At 37.4% G+C, this 21,385-nt stretch overlaps 1 protein-coding gene across 4 annotated transcripts in view; it reads left to right on the top strand.

Annotated features, from left to right (window-relative positions):
• The window catches only part of tafa5a (TAFA chemokine like family member 5a), a 719,776-nt gene that overhangs the window by 416,436 nt on the left and 281,955 nt on the right, over positions 1–21,385 (top strand). For all 4 annotated transcript variants that reach the window (XM_028812114.2, XM_028812105.2, XM_028812088.2 and 1 more), the window contains exon 2: positions 19,687–19,836. In XM_028812114.2, coding sequence (XP_028667947.1) covers positions 19,687–19,836 — 150 coding nt within the window. The remainder of the gene's footprint in view (positions 1–19,686; positions 19,837–21,385) is intronic.

Below are 21,385 nucleotides of genomic sequence, written 5' to 3'. Positions count from 1 at the left end.
TTGTCAAATCTGTTTACACATATTTTTGTGGACTTAATGGAGGCCTATTACTACATACCATGTGGCACAGTCAGTTGTTAAAACTGGTACAGTTGAATGGTCACTGCTCCTTATCATTCACTCCCTGTGTTTTTACAGGAAGAGATGTGTTTGCATACTTAACATTACATAGAATCCAATTAAAGTGGGTACAAGACTCTCTCCATGTTATTCTTTCCTTATTTGTGATTTTAATTGAAAGATTATAAAAGTCAAGCTGAGACACCTACTTTGATGAGCTAAAGGTGCTTCTTTGCTGTTTGTAAATAATGACCTGTTGACAACATTTGACTGAAGTCTGTATCCTACACTGAAGAAAGTTATAGGCAAGTGTGATTAAGGTGGGGTGCAAATTTGTAGCAACAAGCTCAAGGTTTTGGTTATTTCTTAAAGAAGTGTGGATTGCTTTCTGCAGGTGATGGGGAGGAACACAGTTAAAGAGTGATGTGCTCATGTTTAGAGTTTCCATATTTCTCTTGCTTAAATTCTTGGCCTGTTGAAAATATACATGTAATTGGATTGTATTGTAATGCGGATGGGTTATGTTTTTATGCCAATTCATTAATATCAACTGATAGGAAAATAGTTTGTCACAAAGATGGTGGTACTATTATGTAATATTGTGTATGATATTTTTCTTTAAAGCTTTGATAATGACTAAGCATCATGTATTCTTTGTTCAGAAGAAGTTTCTTTTTTAATTATTTTAAATAAACTGCTAACAGAAGTAATTGAAGTGTAAAGTCTGAAAGAAATGTAATGCATACACTTGAATTAACCAGGATTTGTTAACTCTGCAAACTGAATACAGTACACTAGTGCAGAAAGAAATGTTTTTCATTTTAGGTCTTATCATGGCAGATTAATACATGTCAAAACTGGCACATTTAAAATATGATTGAAAATGTGTTCATTTCTAAATGATGGGGGAAAACTTGCATGATAAAAGTAGTTATAAAGTGAGCTTATCAGTTATAAAACATATTGCTAGTGGAATTTCAAGTATAACATTCTGCTAAAGATTTCAAAGTGAGAAAGACTTGACAGATCCTTTTTCAGGAGCATCTGATATTCTTACCATAATAGCATTCTTTACTCATCAAACAGCAAAAGCAAAATGTTGCCTGTAAGGACATCCATAAGCTGAACTTGTTTTAAATGTTATTACATGATATCCTTTTATCTGTCTGTCTTTGAATAATTGAACTTTCTTTAGATCAATATATATTCTTTAGCTCTATATTGTACTACTTTACTAATAATCTTAGAAATGCATCAAGCTCTTGTCATCAGTGATGTAAGTAGTGGTTCATTCTAAAGACAGAACCACTCTATGACAAAATTATTGAAGATTTTTGTACATTTTATGAACATTCTTATTCTCTGACCATCCATTTATTTTATGTCTTTACCTATTCACAAGACACAAACGTATAAGTCAGCAGCAATGTATGTAAGATAGGACCTAACCCTAGAAGGACACCTGTCATCCAAATATGAAAGCCCAGTCGACTTTAGATATTTCATTTAACCAATCTTGTATGACTTGGGGATGTGGAGAAAACCAGATTAAAGTGAGCAGGCATGGAATCATAGCCAAGTCCCTAGGGCTTTGACATTGCATTCCTAAAACTCCTAGTAGAAAATGAAGAAAAAAAAATTGTAAGAATTTCTTTTCTTTGTTTTATATAGAAATAATGTTGATAATGAGAGCTAGATATCTATTAGAATTGAAACAGTATGCTTAATTTAAATCTCTTCCTGCTTGAACATTTGCTTTTGAGTGTTATTCGTAGCCACCATCTAGATTTATAAGTGGTTTTCAGGAGCATACTTTAAAGTTCATGGCCCCCTATAAGAAGTATTTTCACCCTTATATCTTTAAAGGAACTGAACGTATTTGCAAAAGATCTGATATGTTTTTTGTCTATAACAAAAAAATGTATCTGTATGCTGTTATGTTTATCATTTATTTAAATATTGTATTATTACTAATCTCCGTCATATTATAGATATTCACTTATGTATTATTTTTTTCATGGTTACTATTGGTGAGAGTGGACCTTGCAGAGTCTGCTTCACCGTGGATTCTGCAAAATCATGAAAATGTTCAAGAACTTCACCAAGCTATGTGATATTCGTTAAAGTCAAATGGGAAGGCGGAAATGAATTTGTTTTGAGAATAATGTTGCAATGGTGTTTTAATAGTCCCTGAGGGCTAGGAAAGTGTCTGCCCACTATGCTGGACTGATTATTACGGCCATAAATGTGACCTGAGCTGTGTGGCAGTAGTGCTAGCCATTGCACCACCATGCCTTAAACAACAAATGACACAGAAATAACAATTACCACAAACAAAATACATCAAACAGCCTCAGACTAGCAATAAGAAAACAAAATATACATAATTGTACTCACAGAGTTTCAGTCTTGGGGCATGTATTGGCTGTGCCACAAAAAGGTGCCGTGGGACTGGCTCAGTCCATTGTTTGAAGTTGTGAATCAGGTTGCAGCTAGAATGTATTTTTTTTGTTTCCTTATGTTTTCTTTGCATATGCTTCCCACTTTTTTTTCCTTCACAAAGAAAATCACCTTGAAAATAGTAATAAACCTTTTGTTATTATTTGTATTGTTTCACAGTGTCTCATCTTTTCTGACTCAGGGAGGGGAAGGCTACTTTAAGACTTGTTTTTACTGGCAGCTGTGGCAACTGGCTAATTATGCATGCATAATTAGCCATGCTGCACTGCACAGCTAGCACACAGGGGTCAGTATTATATATCCAATTACAGTATTCGTAATATTCTCATAATGGTCAGCTAATATATCCCTCAAATGAACGTGCTACAAGTTTCTGTTTTTGTTTTTTTGAATGGCTGTGGGATGAAAGGCTACAGCATTAATCGGGTCATGTTATAACGCATGCTCAAAGCAGTTTTGCCAGCAGTCCTACAATGTGCATCTAAACCGGCTTCACAGTGAATTCCCAGGAAAAAATGTGGGAGCATCTTCACTGTTGAATACAGAACATTAACTGCGAAATACACTTTGGCGAATTTTGCCAATCAGCACTAGTTCCTATTAACCTTGATAACTGAAGTTTTGCATTTCTTCTACATTTTCCATTAGCCATATGTTTCACTTCAGTTGAAGTATACTTGTATCTTTTGATGATCATTTAAGTAAATCTGTGTTGTTACATATGCAAATATTGCTTTTAAGCTTTTATGTTAATGCTTGGTATTTTGGGTAAGGATCTCCCAACCTTCTCACTGTAATCCTCAATTTGCAGGATTTAAAATGGATAGATGGATGTACAGATGTTTTGTTCCTTTAGAAATACTTTGAGCCTGTTTAAGTGAAGAGTGTTATTTAAAAATGTACAAAACTGAATTGAATTGTCCCAGCTGTTCATTATACTTTCAGCCAGAAATGGGACACATTTGACTGATCCTTTTCAAGAGCTTTCACATTTTATTTAATATTGTAAGGACTGGAATTACAATCATACTGTATATACTCATGTCATAAATTTTACAGATTTAGTCTTTTTCTTGAATTATAGTCAGTTTGTTCTGAGATTTCCTTCTTTCTTTATTATTGGCAGTGTACAGCCATTGTGTAACGAGCACTAGTAATGAGGTCTGTTATGTAAAATGTTTCCTAGTACTTTCCTTTATGAGAAATTCTGTGAAATAATTGAAAGAAATAAGGCACTATATATTCATAAGAAATAATACCCATATTCTTAAATGTACTATCATATAATAGGATTATCAAATCTTATTTCTTCTTTGTTAGATTGTTTACCTTTATATCCACTATCTTTTGGACACTTTGTATGGAATCTGAGCTGTCAGCTGCTGATCATCAAGAAACAAAAATATTTAAATGTCTTAAATGTTTTATTGATGTATTCTTTCTGGGTGAGAATCAGTCACTGTCCCAGCTCTTGGACACCTTGGCTAGTGTATAACAAAATACTTCCTGCTCCTGTAGCTAGTTGTTGATCATGCTCTGAACATTAACCTCAATTTTCACAGATTTCACTTCAATTAGTAGCCTTCCATGTGGAAAAATGTTAAATGTCCTTTGAAAGTCTAAATACCCGTAAAAGATATCATACAGTTCATTCTTTCCTTCAACTATTCTTGCCATTTCCTTAATAAAATCAATAAGGTTAATCAGAAAATCCCCACAGTGCCTATGTTTTATAAATTGTCCATTTTTTGTTAATTATACTTTTACTCACTTTGTCATTCTTTTGTTAGTTTATTGGAAGAAAGATTTTTAATTGTGTTTTGTACTTCTGTGAGGTTTCCATTTTTAACTTGCAATGGAGATTAGATAATCTTTTGCTTTCACTTTCCTTTTTGATTTATATTACAGAGGGTTAGTTGTAATTGATCAGTGTCTCTCCAGTTTGTTCTTTCTTATTTTTGGAATATATTATCTTATATAATGAACATTATACCATATGCTTTCAACAATGTCTATTTCTCATACGGCATACATTTGCAGCAATCTCTTCACAACATATCATAATAAAATGCATCATTCATAAAGTCACTTTATCCAATTTTGAGGCATGGGATCCAGAGCCTATAGGTAGAATCCAGCCCTGAATAGGGTGCTAATCGTTTATGTGGCCCACTCACCCATACACACACGCACATCGAATTTGCAATTTCAGATTAACCTAATATGCAGAGAGATGTGTGGTGAAAACCAAAGTACTTAGAGAAAAACCCACATGGACATGGAGAAAACATGCATCTCCACTTCCAGCCATTGGGTACGGAATTTGAACCGAGGTTACTGAGTCTATGAGTTAGCAGTTCTAATACCAATGTTCCAATGTACTGGCCATACTCTATTTTATACATCTTTTATCCTTCAGTAGTTTTTGTTGTTACTTCTATTCTAATAATCATGTTGAATGTGTACAACAACCATGTAGTAGAGATTGTTTTTATTTATGCAAAGATTCTTTACATTTCTGCAAAAACACTTTAATAAGAGAACAGTAACTTGCTCTTCAGCATGGTAATATCAAAGCAGTCAGTTACTCCTAGTGACCGCCAGATACATTTATTTCTGTCAATGTCCTTTTGAAGAGTTCTGTCTGATGCATTCGCAAGTCTATATTAGGAGTGCTGTGTGCACACCTAATCACTGTGATATTGACGAGACTTAACTATGCTTGAAACTTTGCAGAGTTTCATAACCAAATATATCCTAGCACTCAAAGGGCAGGCTAAAGAAACTACAACTCTTTTTTCCTTAACAGAGAAGACTACACAGAAACTTAATTTAAGCTGTCAGTCTTCAAAGACATTGCTAAGCCGGATCCAGTAGAACTTCATTAATTAAATAGAGAACCTCATATAGGAAGACACCATGAAGGAGAGATGCATTCAAGTTGCAAACCACTAAGGACTTCATATTAAACCAATCAACAAAATAAGTAAAAGATTCTACACCTTGGAGACTAGCAAACTAAGCTGACAGGCTGAACATTTGCTTTACATTTTCAGAAGTGTTTCAATGGATGTCATATTACTGTAGTACACAGTGCTCATACACCAACACATACAAACCTTCAGCAGCAGGCTAAAATCAAGGCGGTCTTTTTTTCCATCAAATGTGGCAACCAAATTTAAACAAGTGGCTGAAGAAACACTACTTTTGATAAACAATATTATAAAAATGTCCTATTACAAGCAATATAACTTTACAAAAATAAATGATATCCTACAGTTTTATGTAGTGTAATGATTTATCTGTGTTTCTGTGCTGAGATGCTAAGAACTAGTGATTGTTCAGAGATAGCATTTCATTTCAGGTATTAAGCACAGGCCAGTTTCCCAGAGGTTTCTATTCATTATTAGAGATGTTGTGAGTCACCAAAGGCGGAAGCTTAAATAAAACAAAGTTAACTTGAACAGAGTTCTCAAAAATGATTTTGAAAAGAGCTTAATCTCTTTTATTTTAAGACTTTTTTGTAAAGCTTATGGTATAGGTTTTCTGCCTTGGAATTAATTTATGTAAAAATTTTCTAACAGTAGGTGGAATAATACATTTATTTCTTGGTCTGCTTTGTTTGTGTTTATTTTCACTTTCTTAAAAAAGCCAAATCCGTAACAGTCTGTGAATTCAAATGTTTCAAAGAAATCATCCAAGTACAAAACAGCATCTAACAGGCGTAGAATTTGTAATAGACCATCAAAACAAAGGTAGAGGAGGAACTGGGCAGCTTGGCTGTGTGACCAGTGTATGATGATAAACATGGATTATGTTCATGGTATGAAGCTATCTACACTTATGCATAATTTATCAATGTGATTTTCGTTAGTAACCTCTCATTATCCTTCTGCGCTTCATCTAGCCAGTGTCACAGCCTTCCTGGGTACACATCTGTGTAAAGGATTGTTTGTGTGTCTATATTTATGTGCGTGGTACATCTAAATAATCTCTGAAGCTGGCCTAATCAGACTTTGCATTTAAACACTGTAGCTCCAGGTCATAGGTTATATTGGAATATGTTATTTTAACACTAGGATAGGAAACCATTTGTTTTATGATAAGGAGGAGAAGACATGGTGAAAACACAAAAGGCCAGCAGCTGAAAAAATAAACATAGCCATCTATTCATTTTTCAGCCCACTTAATGCAGTTAAGAGCTTTCAGAAGGCCTGAACCTGTCCTAGCATGACTGAATGAAAGACAGTAATAAAACCTGGACAGGGCATCAGTCCTTTACAAGGTGCCCACACCCACAATGGCTAATTTAGGAATTCCAGTTAACTTATTATACAAGTCTTTGGGGTGTGGGACTAAAATCAGAGTATTGTGAAAAAAACCCACACAGGTGGAGAGAATGTGCAAACTCCACCCAGACAGCTAACTACTGTGCCACCATGCTTCCTTTTAATGAAAATGTGACTAGAAAATTCTGTTTACTTATTTAGTTACTTCAGTAGTGATTATATTTTTTGCTGCTGTTGCTATCTACTTATTGAAAACTTTAAATTCATAAGTAGTCTCTTTTAAAATTTTAGAAAACAAGAAAAAGTGCTCAGATAAATCTTTGTCGCCCATTTCAGATTATGTGGCTAGATTTATGTACCTCAAACAGTTTAAACAACAGTGTACATTGCTGTATTAGAATGCTTAAACTAGAATTGTATGTAGATATATTTTTTAGAAGTGTGATTCATTCATAATTGAAAGTTGGGTCTCCTTGTGTTGAATATTAAAAAGTAATAGAACACTAATTTTAATATACGAGTAATTTGAAAATAAGTGAAGTTGATGAATGAAACAAAATTATTTGGTCTCTCTTCACAAGACACTTTAAATAATCACACATTAGGCATTGTGGCAGGCAGCTGGCATCCATGCCAGCCGGGATGCCCCTGCACACTATATTCAGGGGGAGCAGCCCTGGACACTGCAATACCTCCCCCTGGACGCTAGATGGCCGCTCCCCTGGGGTGGAACAGTGCCTCAGGTTCCCGCAGGGCTCCCTGGGAATTGGAGTTGGGTGCAGCCCTGTTGGGTCCCGCAGGCACTGCCAGGGGGTGCTGTGTTTGGGACTCCTGAGCCCATGTGGGCAGCATATTCATCACACCCAGAAGTGCAGCCGGAAATCGATGATCAAGCACCTGGAGCACTTCTGGGTGAACTATAAAAGGAGCCAGCGACCACCACTCAGCAGCCAGAGTTGGGTGGAGGAGGACAAGGTTGCTTGGAAGGAGTGGTAGTGCCAAGGAGGAAGAGAAAGTGCGGTGTATTTGTGCTTGTGCTTGGGACTGCCCACAGTAGCCCACAGACGAAGAAAATAAAAGTATTTGTTTTATTTTACACATGCCTCCCATGTCCAATCTGTGTCGGGTCAGGGGCTATATAGCGTTGTTTCACAGCATTATATATCTGTTGACACAGCTATATGAAAGAGTTAATTAAATACAAAAGACTAGTTCTAAAATTGCCTGTTTCCTATATTAATTGCATTTAATTATTTTTTTCTTAATAAATGCATTGAGCTAAATGTGAAGAAAATGCTACAGGTTCAAACTAATCAAGAATGGCCATTAGATGCTTGAGCAAAAGTGATAAAGTAATAATTCCATTATGTACTGTACTGCACACCACTGTTTTGTTTTACAAATCATTTATTTCTATCCATTTTTGGAAACCCTGTTATTTTGAGCACAGGATCGCTGAGAGCCAAAGCTGGGGCCTATCCTGGCAACAGAGTTCTTCAAGCAGGGTTACAGACTGGAAAGAAGCCTTTTCTTTTATGCACACAAGAAAAGAAACAAATGCCGCAAATCTCACACGTGGATATTGTGTTGATGCTTCCGCTACTTTTAAAATAAATGGGTAGCTTTATAAATCTTGAAAAAAGCAATTCTTGTTTGCAAATGTGTCAAGAAATTAGTCATAGGCATTCTGTTTTTTGGTGATGTTTCTAGACACACTAACATTCAGTGTGTTTACATGTACACACATAATCTGCTTAAGGTGAATAACCCAAATAAACCAGAAACCTGATTTCTAAATAATCCGTGTTTACATGTGCAAGTAACTTTTTGGAATTCTCCTTTGGCAAAAAGGTCCGACGTCATTAAACTGCACAAGAAGGAGTGAAATGTCATCATCATCCACCATCCATCCATCCATCCATCCTCTTCCACTTATCTGAGGTCGGGTCGCGGGGGCAGCAGCTTGAGCAGAGATGCCCAGACTTCCCTCTCTTCGGCTACTTCTTCTAGCTCTTCCGAGAGAATCCCAAGGTGTTCCCAGGCCAGCCAGGAGACATAGTCCCTCCAGCGTGTCCTAGGTCTTCCCCGGGGCCTCCTCCCGGTTGGACATGCCAGGAACACCTCACCAGGGAGGCGTCCAGGAGTCATCCTGATCAGATGCCCGAGCCACCTCATCTGACTCCTCTCGATGCAGAGGAGCAGCAGCTCTACTCTGAGCCCCTCCCGGATGACTGAGCTTCTCACCATATCTTTAAGGGAGAGCCCAGACACCCTGCGGAGGAAACTCATTTCAGCCGCTTGTATTCGCGATCTCGTTCTTTCGGTCACTACCCATAGCTCATGACCATAGGTGAGGGTAGGAACATAGATCGACTGGTAAATTGAGAGCTTTGCCTTACGGCTCAGCTCCTTTTTTACCACGACAGACCGATGTAGAGCCCGCATCACTGCGGACGCCGCACCGATCCGCCTGTCGATCTCACGCTCCATTCTTCAATGACTCGTGAACAAGACCCCGAGATACTTGAACTCCTCCACTTGGGGCAGGATCTCGCTCCCAACCCTGAGAGGGCACTCCACCCTTTTCTGGCTGAGGACCATGGTCTCGGATTTGGAGGTATTGATTCCCATCCCAGCCGCTTCACACTCAGCTGTGAACCGATCCAGAGAGAGCTGAAGATCACGGCCTGATGAAGCAAACAGGACAACATCATCTGCAAAAAGCAGTGACCCAATCTTGAGTCCACCAAACCGGACCCCCTCAACACCCTGGCTGCGCCTAGAAATTCTGTCCATAAAAGTTATGAATAGAATTGGTGACAAAGGGCAGCCCTGGCGGAGTCCAGCTCTCACTGGAAATGGGTTCAACTTACTGCCGGCAATGCGGACCAAGCTCTGACACCGGTTGTACAGGGACTGAACAGCCCTTAACAGGGGGTCCGGTACCCCATACTCCCGGAGCACCCCCCACAGGATTCCCAGAGGGATACGGTCGAATGCCTTTTCCAAGTCCACAAAACATATGTAGACTGGTTGGGCGAACTCTCATGCACCCTCCAGGACTCTGCTAAGGGTGTAGAGCTGGTCCACTGTTCCGCGACCAGGACGAAAACCGCACTGTTCCTCCTGAATCCGAGGTTCGACTATCCGATGGACCCTCCTCTCCAGAACCCCCGAATAGACTTTTCCAGGGAGGCTGAGGAGTGTGATCCCTCTGTAGTTGGAACACACCCTACGGTCTGCCAATCCAGAGGCACTGTCCCTGATGTCCATGCGATGTTGCAGAGACGTGTCAACCAAGACAGCCCTACAACATCCAGAGCCTTGAGGAACTCCGGGCGTATCTCATCCACCCCCGGGGCCCTGCCACCAAGGAGTTTCCTGACCACTTCGGTGACCTCAGTCCCAGAAATAGGGGAGCCCACCTCCAAGTCCCCAGGGTCTGCTTCCTCATTGGAAGGCATGTTAGTGGGATTGAGGAGGTCTTCGAAGTACCCCCCCCCACCGACCCACAACGTCCTGAGTTGAGGTCAGCAGCGCACCATCCCCACCATATACAGTGTTGACACTGCACTGCTTCCCCCTCCTGAGACGCCGGACGGTGGCCCAGAATCTTGTCAAAGCCATCCGAAAGTCGTTCTCCATGGCCTCCCCAAACTCCTCCCATGCCCGAGTTTTTGCCTCAGCAACCACCAAAGCTGCATTCTGCTTGGTCTGCCGGTACCTATTAGCTGCCTCCAGAGTCCCACAGGACAAAAGGGACCGGTACGACTCCTTCAGCTTGACAGCATCCCTCACCGCCGGTGTCCACCAACGTGTTCGGGGATTGCTGCCACGACAGGCACCGACCACCTTACGGCCACAGCTCCGGTCAGCCGCCTCAACAATAGAGGCACGGAACATGGCCCATTCGGACTCAATGTCCCCCACCTCCCTCGGGACATGGTCGAAGTTCTGCCGGAGGTGGGAGTTGAAGCTACTTCTGACAGGGGGCTCTGCCAGACGTTCCCAGCAGACCCTCACAACACGTTTGGGCCTACCAGGCCTGACCGGCATCCTCCCCCACTCCCCCACCATTGAAGCCAACTCACCACCAGGTGGTGATCAGTTGACAGCTCCGCCCCTCTCTTCACCCGAGTGTCCAAGACATGTGGCCACAAGTCCGACGACACGACCACAAAGTCGATCATCGAACTGAGGCCTAGGGTGTCCCGGTGCCAAGTGCACATATGAACACCCCTATGCTTGAACATGGTGTTCGTTATGGACAATCCGTGATGAGCACAGAAGTCCAATAACAAAACACCACTCAAGTTCAGATCGGGGGGGGGGCCATTCCTCCCAATCCCGCCCTTCCAGGTCTCACTGTCATTGCCCACGTGAACACTGAAGTCTCCCAGCAGTACGAGGGAGTCCCCAGAAGGTATGCCCTCTAGCACCCCCTCCAGGGACTCCAAAAAGGGTGCATACGCACAAACAACAGTTAGGACCCGTCCCCCCATCCGAAAGTGGAGGGAGGCTACCCTCCTGTCCACCGGGGTAAACCCCAATGTATAGGCTGCAAGTCGGGGGGCAATAAGTATGTCCACACCCGCTCAGAGCCTTTCACCGGGGGCAACTCCAGAGTGGTAGAGAGTCCAGCCCCTCTCAAGGAGATTGGTTCCAGAGTCCAAGCTGTGCGTCGAGGTGAGCCAGACTATATCTAGCCGTAACCTCTCAACCTCGCGTAGTAGCTCAGGCTCCTTCCCCTTCAGAGAGGTGACATTCCACATCCTAAGAGCCAGCTTCTGTAGCCGAGGATCGGACCGCCAAGGTCCCTGCCTTCGGCCACCACCCAACTCACACTGCACCTGACCTCCTTGGCCCCTCCCATAGGTGGTGAGCCCATGGGAAGGGGGACCCACGTTGCCTCTTCGGGCTGTGCCTGGCCGAGCCCCATTGGTGCAAGCCCGGCCACCAGGCGCTCGCCATCGAGCCCCACCTCCAGGCCTGGCTCCAGATGGGGGCCCCGATGACCCGCGTCCGGGCAAGGGAAAATGCTCTCCAAATTTTTTATTCATCATAGAAAGTCTTTTGAACCGCACTTTGTCTCATCCCTCACCTGGGACCAGTTTGCCTTGGGTGACCCTACCAGGGGCATAAAACCCCAGACAACAGAGCTCCTAGGATCATTGGGACACACAAACCCCTCCACCACGATAAGGTGGCGGTTCGAGGAGGGGTATCAGAAAATATGTATAATGCCTGTGATAATCTGTGATAGCCATCATATAGGTTTCCGTTACCAGATTTCTCGCAGCACACTCTTTTCTGCTTGGCTGTGCAATTGAGCCCTGCAGGTTAACAACTGCTGGAATAATAACAATACAGGTACTTTTGCTTCAGTATGATACGCATTGTGTTAAGGTACTTGTTGCTTTAAAAAGTAATCAGATTACATAATGCACTTTACTTTTAACGTGTTAGCCTACTGCTCTTGAGAATGTGTTGCTGAATATAGCACTGTACATTCAGCTTATCAACATACATTTAGCTATTTCTGAAATATTGAGACATATTATCTTAGCTAGGAGAAGGAGTAAATCAGTCACCTGAACATTTTGCCTCTGGCAATGTATTTTGTGGATGCATCTACCCATTGCTGATGAAAGTCTGTGCAGATTGCAAAATCCTTAACAAAAACCCGATTAAGGGTTTACATGGCCACATAAATAAATTATTCTCAGAGAAATCTATTTCTGATAATCAGGTTTCATAGAGACCAATAACCTGATTTCTGTATTCGGAATAAGGTTTTACATGGCTTTTTAGAAATCAGATTTCTGTGAATAACTGGGTTATTGAAGCACATGTAAATGTGCTATAATGATTACTTTTAGTCAACAAATTATTCAGCAGAATTGTGTTAAGAAATCTATCTATTGCACCAGTATATTCAAGCATGTGTGAGTTTTCATATTGCCTTATGTATGTTGATCTATGACAGTGCTGTCTGTGAAGAATATTAAATCAGAAATTGATTTGACCTACACAAGTATTTTTGCTTATTTTCTCATCTCCTTTTTCAACTATATTGAAAGTTCCATTAATAAAATCATTAACTTTCTTCTTAGGATTCAGTTTCAACTTAAAGAGTCACGCCTTGCTTCAATACATCAGTTTTCATCAGATTTTATCACCTTTTATAGTCTTTCTTTAGGACATAACTAGCACACACTGCACAAACACAATTCCATTTTGTAATCTCCCTTTTTACTTTGAAAAGGGTAAGTAATGCCAACTTTGGCAACTGCAAAGATAGCTGTCTGGTCTCACACACGTATCCTTAAGTCACACTGGATTAATTTTAGATTGTCGATCATTGATGCTTTTATTCTCAGAGGAAAATAGTGTTCCTCTATGTGAAATCTCCACAGACACAGAGAGAACATATAGACATCAGATAGAACACATCTAGGCACAAAGTCAAACTGTTATTTAAGTGCTGTGAGGCAGTAGTGCTGCCAACTCTGAGCAACTGCAGTCAGTTTTAGTATTTATTCTATTTGCATGAATGTAAATTATATGGTTCCAGGTAAATGATAAGTCAAACATAATAATAATAATATTTTTAATTCTAACTAAAGCCACAATAATTTAAACAAAATTTGCCCTAAATTTCATATTTTTAGTGTTCCAAATACAGAATGCAATGTAGTAGCTTTACAATTTGCCTCATCAAATCTAATAAAGAATAGCTGATAGTATTAAAAAATAACAAGAAGTAATTACATTTGCGCATAATCCTTTAAGCAATTTATATCATCATTTTTCATACAGTGTGTGGCAGTTTTAAATGGTTGGGTTTATTTGAATTCCCTTTCAGGTCCTTAAATCTAATTAGCTGGCAGAGAAAATGCAAGGTAATATTTGTCCTGTCTAAATTTCTGAACATGAAATAAATACAATCAGAATATAACTACAGTATATTAGTTATACATAGTGGGATAGATGTTGAGTGGCTTAAGTCTTAAAAATAAATTGGAGGTGCAGTGTAAATTTATGGGTGTATAATTTGAACATAGAATACAAATGTACAATTTTATTGGATGTGAGAAAGTAATATCAATTTGGTAGTCATTCCTTATATTTGTGGACATATTTTTTAAATTAGTGTAAAAAGAAGTTTCCACTTGATTCCATTCTGACAAAAATGCAAACACATAAAATTATTGTGTAGTTGAAGATATTTACTTGAAAATAAAGTGATTTATGAAGTTGTATATTATCTCAAAATAGAAAAAAAATAAAATTCTCTCCTAAAGGATGTGTCCAGAATGTTTTATAAACATGGCAAGAGTTCATTAATGTTATTTTAGAATAAACATGCTGGGCTTGTGATAGACTCTCATATGCTATTAATTGTTCTATTGTGTTTAAAACGTTAGACAGGGTTCTTTTTTTGCAGGCATCACTCTTCTTTTTCCTTTTTTATTTCTTTTTTCCTTGTTTTTTGAAGTAAATGATTGTATCTGTTATGCTATTATTTGTTTGACTGAAGTACTAGGGTGTTGTACCGTGTTAGCCATTATGAATGTAGAGAAAAGCCAAGCAAAATGTTCTGTATTACATCTTGCCTGAAGAAGGGGCCTGAGTTGCCTCAAAAGCTTGCATATTGTAATCTTTATAGTTAGCCAATAAAAGGTGTCATTTTGCTTGGCTTTTCTCTTTGTTTGACTGAGAAGCATATTATTAAAATATTCTTCCTTCTGAAAATAAATTAAAGATCTATTATAAAAAAGAAAAGTGATTTGAATTTCATATACCAAGTTAGATTCGATAATGTCTGAACTGTTTTTTTTGTCCTGAATCCTATAGGTAGTCAGTTGTGTTATGGTTAGACAATGTGTAAAAAATGAAAAGAAATCATGACAAATAATTAAATAAAGCAAAACAATGTCCAAGGACAAGTTAAAACAAGAACAACACATAAAACCTGGATCAAATTACTAGAGGTTTCTTGTACTGAAGGGCTTAACATTGGTAATCTAGCATTGCTGTACTATTTCTTTTAAAGCAAAAATAAGAAGGCTTTTCAAATTAATTTTTGAAAAACTCCTTCATTTTTTAAATAAAGTACATAAAGCATATGTGAGCAATTAGAAACTATTCAAATCCTTGAAAACCTTATTTTTGGGCTTCAGCTCCTTACTTCCTATACTCACCTTATTTTGATACTCCAGTTTTCAGTTTTTGACTATTCAGCTCTCTGAGGAAAAGTCCATCTATCCCCCAACAGTACATGGCTTGAGTTTAAAGTATTACCTTGTCATCTCTCTTGCAATTCTTTCCAGCCGTGTTATAACCTTCCGCTTAAAGCATTGCAAGACTGACTCAGCCGACAAAGGCACTTTAATCTGTTTATCCAAAACAAAATCTGTCATAAACCCACAGAACATTTTTTCAAAAGACCTTCCCATGTCATTTCCAATAACCCTTGCTTCGTATGTGAAATCATAACTCTCCTCTTCTTTATAATTCATTTTTGAAATATTCTATTTTTAAACAAGTTTACCAGCAGTTATCTTTTCAGGCTACTCGCCTCAGAGCTGCTGCAGTGACAGCGAATGCAGTCACAAAACCTTATGATAAATACACTTGGCTGCTGTTCTTTCAAAGCTTACAAATTTAAGTGGAAAAATTGTTAAATTTGTACTGATAGAGCTGGTTGAATCGGTTTCCTTTTTGTGGCTTTGCATAGTCTTGTCTGTGGGCATAAATATTATCTACATGCTCTATATGTATAAATGGTATTCTTTTTACTGAAATGCTCCCTTTAGAGTAGAAGGACACTGCTGTAATCTTGTGACTTAAAATAACAAGCCCATGGTTACTTGTTTGTGCTTTCAAAATGCCCCTATTATTCCCAGTTGCAGCCTTATAGGTTCATTAGAATGTACAGAGGTATAGATGAGATAACACTACACAATCCCAGGCTATCCTACTCAACCAGAGAGGATCTGTGAAAAGGTGAAATGTTTTTCTGCACTTGCATACCATGTTTATATTCATATTTGAAGTCAGAATTTAGTACAGTGCTCTATAACAGAGGTTGTTAAACTTTTTAAACTGACAACCTAAATAAGAAAATCAGTACCGTACTGGAATCCAACAAAGAGCACTGTTACAAAAATTACAGCAGAAATATAAATTGACAAATTACAATGAACATATAATGAAAAACAGTAAACATTTTTGTTTCCATCTAAGCATATTGCTCACATGAACATTATAAAAAAGAAACATGGAAAGCAAACATATTGTTAATACAACTATAATTATCATTCAAATAGGGAATAGATTTCTGATGTATATCAGTGCCAGTGTAAGCTTTAGTAAACAAATTGTTTATTATTACTTAATAATTACTTATAGCACGAGAATATGATGGTTTTTAAAGAGAGAGTATGAATAGTCAACTTTGTCAGCTAGACTCATGCGGCATTGAATAAGAAATAAAGTAAATTAATCAATAATGTTAATTTACCTTTCCTTAAAAAAATTTTAAGAAGAATATTATTTTTTTAAATATGTCCGCAAATAGTTCAACATATCTCAATTGTCCCATAACAACTCAATAAACTGAGTAAAAAAAGTAGCTCATTTATTCCTAAACAAATGGATGTTCTATTTGCATTTTTATAGGATATATTCAGTGAACAGTTTGGAAATTTGTAATGCTGTCAACTGACATTGTGTTGAATGCTGAGGGTTCTACTCTACAACCCATCTCATCCACTTCAGTATTTTCTGGTGTCCTTATAGTTGTCAGCAGTTCAACAAAAACATTCTTCTCACTATCAGTAGATTGAAATTCATCAGACATTTTAAAATAGCGAGTAAGATGTAATACAAAATCTTCTTTGGACGTCTATTACAGATTTAGATTCACTTTTTTCTTGAATTGGTGCATTTAGCATTCAACACAGAGACAGCACTATATATACTCCTACCCTATTGATTCAGCTCCTACAACAATTATCGCATCCTTGTGTTATACCTCTCATTTTCATTTTTATACTTCATACTAGCACCATGGTCCCTTCACCTCATACACTTATCTGTGTCATATTCTCCTCTCTCCCCACTTTCTTATATACATCTTTCCTGTTAGTCACCTCAGTCTGTTTGGGCCACCAGTTGTGATGTTGGGAATATTTATTATATTTTCATACCATAGAAATACTGCTATATAACCATAAATAAAAAAGTTCAATAAAGAATGTATCACATTCCCTAATTCTCTTTTAGTTCTGTTTTGAGTACTGCTCAGTGGACGGTCTGTTGTGATAACTTAAACTATATTGTCACCACAAAGAATCCTAACCCACCTACCATAACAATATGGAAATAAGATGTCCAGGTTCACTTAAAAATAACAATAAAAAAACCAGTTCTTAAGTTCTTCGGAATTTGGTGGCAATTAATTTTCATAGTCCTAAATTTACTGAACATGTTGTACCATTTTGAATCTTTTTGACATACAGTTATCTTCATATGAATTTTTTTCTTTCTTTTTTATAACTTTCTAGCTGAAGGGGCACAGCCTCCTTTTTCACCCTAAGGAAATTCTTACTAACAAAAAAAAAATTAAACAAAAAAATTAACAAAATAAAAAGCCAATAACATAAATTTCTGGTGATGCAGGCCCAATATATAAATTAGGTATAGTTATAGATTAGACTGATGGTTTTGTTTGATTTTTCTGTGCTGGACTGTTTTTACAGTAAAATGTATTCCATTTCTACTTGCCTAAATAAAATTACAATTTTTCATTATATAGTAATTTCCTCTGAAGATGGATTCAGAGGACATACACAGGAAATAAAATAAAACAGTTATAAAGCAGATTAGTAGGAAAGCATACAACATTAATACAGTGTATATATTCAAACATGACTCTTTAAAGGTATCATACAATAGTAGAATGATAGACATCCTTTAAACAGATGCCAGGTATAAGGGCTTTCTGTAACATTGTGTTGATACTCAAGTAGTGTAGATTAAAAAATATGTCTACTGGGTGAATTTAAAAATCTAAATGGGCTGTATAGGTGTGCATGAGTGTGAGCACCCATAGTGATGGACTGGATTGTGCTATAGCTTACAGCAACTCACTAGCACAGAACAGGAAAAAATGAATGGATGGAGGATGGCGTTTTAGAGAAGAACTAGTGACTAACTGTAGAAATTAACTTTCAAAGTTAAAAGTTTGATATACGTAATACCTTTGTGGATGTTTGACCCTATTCCAGATTTAACTAAAGCAGGCAAAAAGTTAAAGTGCAGTACCTATGAACTATTCACCCCTAGGAAGTTTTCACATTTTATTATGCAGTATTGAATCACCGTGGATTTTATTTATTTATTTTTTTTATTTGTTTTTTTTTTTGACACTGATCATTGATCATGAAACAAATGTGTGCAAAGTGGATGAAATGTGAAAAGTTCTAAGTAGGCTAGATACTTTTTATAGGTAACATATACCAGATGGTGCCCCTAGGCAGTGTTGGATGTCAGCGCCCACAATTTGTAAATGATATTGAAGAGCTGGTCCCCGTTTGAGATCATCCTTGTCATCATAAGAAAGCATTGGTGGGGGTTTGATTTGAAAAGTAAAATCACAGAACAAGATCCTCCATGAAGATTGCCGTGCTTGCCACAGCATGTAAAACTGATGCAAATCGGTGCGCATCTATGGTGGTTTGTGAGGAGGATGGGGACTTTACTGCACTTGGTTGGGTTTTGTTGTGCACAAGTCATGGTTCCCCTAGGCTGGTGCCTACTCAGTCTGTGTCTAGAACCTGTCCTGTATGCATAATTATTTAAAAATTTTGAAGTGTACAGTGTGACACAGGCACTCTTATGCTGCAAGGCTGACTTTCAAAGGATATCAGGTTTGGGAGATTTTGGTGTGTATATATGAGTTACACAGATGTCTACTTTTGACAGCCCTGAGCTTCAAGCAAAAAAAAAAATAAATAAATGGTAGTTGCATTTTGGGACACTGCATTATTTCCATATGTAAATAAAGGCTTGTTGCTGTAATATTATCCATTTTTTTATTATTAAAGCTATTTATTAAAACAATAGTGTGTACACATTCAGATGACTTGAGCCCTATGCAAATCTGAATTTACAGTAACCTGAAGTATAGAAATTGTTTGATAAAACTTTGTGTCTTCATCAAACCCAAGGAAACTGTGTTCTGCTAAATATACAGTATATGATTTGAGTAAGCAAAGTCAAATTATTTACACTCAATTATTTACACTTTTTAGTCTGCACATTTCAATTAAGCAGTGCATTTAGGGTAGCAGATTGTGTATAATATTTATACACACCTGCACATATTAATTATATATATTAAATTGGTTTGTGTTATGCATTTTTAAACACCAGTACATTAGCAAGAGATTAATCTGTTTTTACCCATTCATAACTCATTCACACATTTAATATAAATTAAATGTAAATATTAACTAGAAACAACTTTGTTTACAATCAGAACACCCTGAAAAGCATAAAAGGAGAATATCGAAAGAATTCATGGACACAATTTTAATAGTCTTCCACCCCTGAAAAGCTCACATGACGTTCATGCCACCTCCCCCAAAATTGTATCTATCATAAATTGAAAAGATAAATACAATACAAATTTTTTGACATGTCCAACACAAAGAAAAAAAATGTCATTTTTCCTGGATATCCATCAGTCTTGTTTTTCATTTATCACACAGCATCAGCTCTGACATTGGGCCATGACTCTATTCTGCAATAATTGATTGCTTTTGGAGTGCACAATGACATTAATACCTGTTGCTGTTTCTTTTTCCAGGTCAACTAGCTGCTGGTACATGTGAAATTGTCACTTTGGACAGAGACAGCAGTCAGCCTCGACGGACTATAGCCAGACAAACGGCACGATGTGCATGTAAAAAAGGGCAAATTGCAGGAACAACAAGAGCAAGACCAGCCTGTGTTGACGGTAAGAAACTCCAAAGTGTATTTCATAGTTATGGGATTTTTTGGGTGGATTGTTTAACAAACAAGTTAGGAAATGCTATATTTATTTCAAAGAATAAACTGTGATAATGTAGATATACAGTATACACACATTTATTATTCTTGTACCATTTTATGTGTAAAGATAGTTATATTTATTACATATATGCAAAAAGAAGTGCCTAATATAAACCGAAATATCTGAAGTCATGGTGATTGTAGATTTTGAGAGATGTCTGTTTTTTTCTGTGTTATATTTCTGAATTTCTAAATTAACAATTTTGATAAGTTTTGATTTAAACAAATGCCCATTCTTAAAATATAATTTAAAAGTGCTCAGTTTTATTTACTGAGCTTATTTATAAGTAATGCCTGTTTTAGGTAGAATATAAAATGATATTAATGCAATGTTAATTAATCTGCTCATAAAGATTTGCCAGAAGTGCTGCACGTATTTGTGTTATTTGTACGAGTTTACGTTGCGAGTGGCAGTGTAATTTCCTTGCTGTGGTTTTTTTTATTGTCAAAAGTGTTGTTTGACTAAGCAAATGGGATACAAAAAGGTGATAAAGGAGACCCACCTAATCAAATCTCACTTGAACGTGAAGGAGTGAAATAACGTCATGTAGAATTTTTTTTAAACTAGGTTTGTGTTTCCACAAGTTATGAGAAGCCTATTTGTGATATAACACTTCTTGCTTTGATTTAATAGCTGCTATAAGGACCTACAGGGTATTATATTTGTTTACCACAACAGGTTTATGTGGTACATTTAAGGCCATATTTTTCCTATTATCATATTTATAATGATAATTATACTGTAAAAATTATACTCTGCCTTACCAAAAATTATAGTTTTTAAGACATGACTGTTAGCATGTAAATTTTCACCCATTTTGTATATATCATTTTACTTTGTTTAAACAATGTCTAATAAGACTGGTATATGGCATGGTTTACATTTTGGGTGATGTTTCCACATTTTTACAGTTAAAATGCACCTGGGAAAACAGAGAGGGAGATGCACACAGCAATAAATAGAAATACTAAAACAAACAGAAATTATTGTGTTTAAGTACCTTCCAATTAGAATACACAATTTTATGATCACAGCTGAACTGCTTATTCTAGTGGCCAGTCTATCTTTTAATCTCCAAACTGTCACTTTTTCTTGTATCAGCTGTTCTCCTCATTTTCTTTAACCGCATTTATCAATGCTTTCCAGAACCAGCATATATTTTTGTAAAGGGCAACATAGAGCATATTCATGTGCACTGTGCCATTGTGACATTCTTTTGAGTTAATAAAGATATTGAGTTAATAAAGTCTTTTTGAATACAAACAACTGTAAACCTATTTTTGCCCCCCGTGTATTATTAAATTAAACAAGAAAGGGAATAAACTAAAATGAATCATTAAATGTAGAAGAACAACACTGTAATAATGTGATAAAATAGTTTGCTTTGAACTAAAAGCAGTGACAACAAAAAACAAAATTCTAAACACACACCACAGTAAATTTTCTTTGTACA

The sequence above is a fragment of the Erpetoichthys calabaricus genome, chromosome 1 (assembly GCF_900747795.2).
Source record: "Erpetoichthys calabaricus chromosome 1, fErpCal1.3, whole genome shotgun sequence".
NCBI classification, from domain to species: Eukaryota; Metazoa; Chordata; class Cladistia; order Polypteriformes; family Polypteridae; genus Erpetoichthys; species Erpetoichthys calabaricus.
The sequence above is the reverse complement of the archived record's forward strand: the minus strand, read 5'-3'. Positions and strand labels throughout refer to the sequence as shown.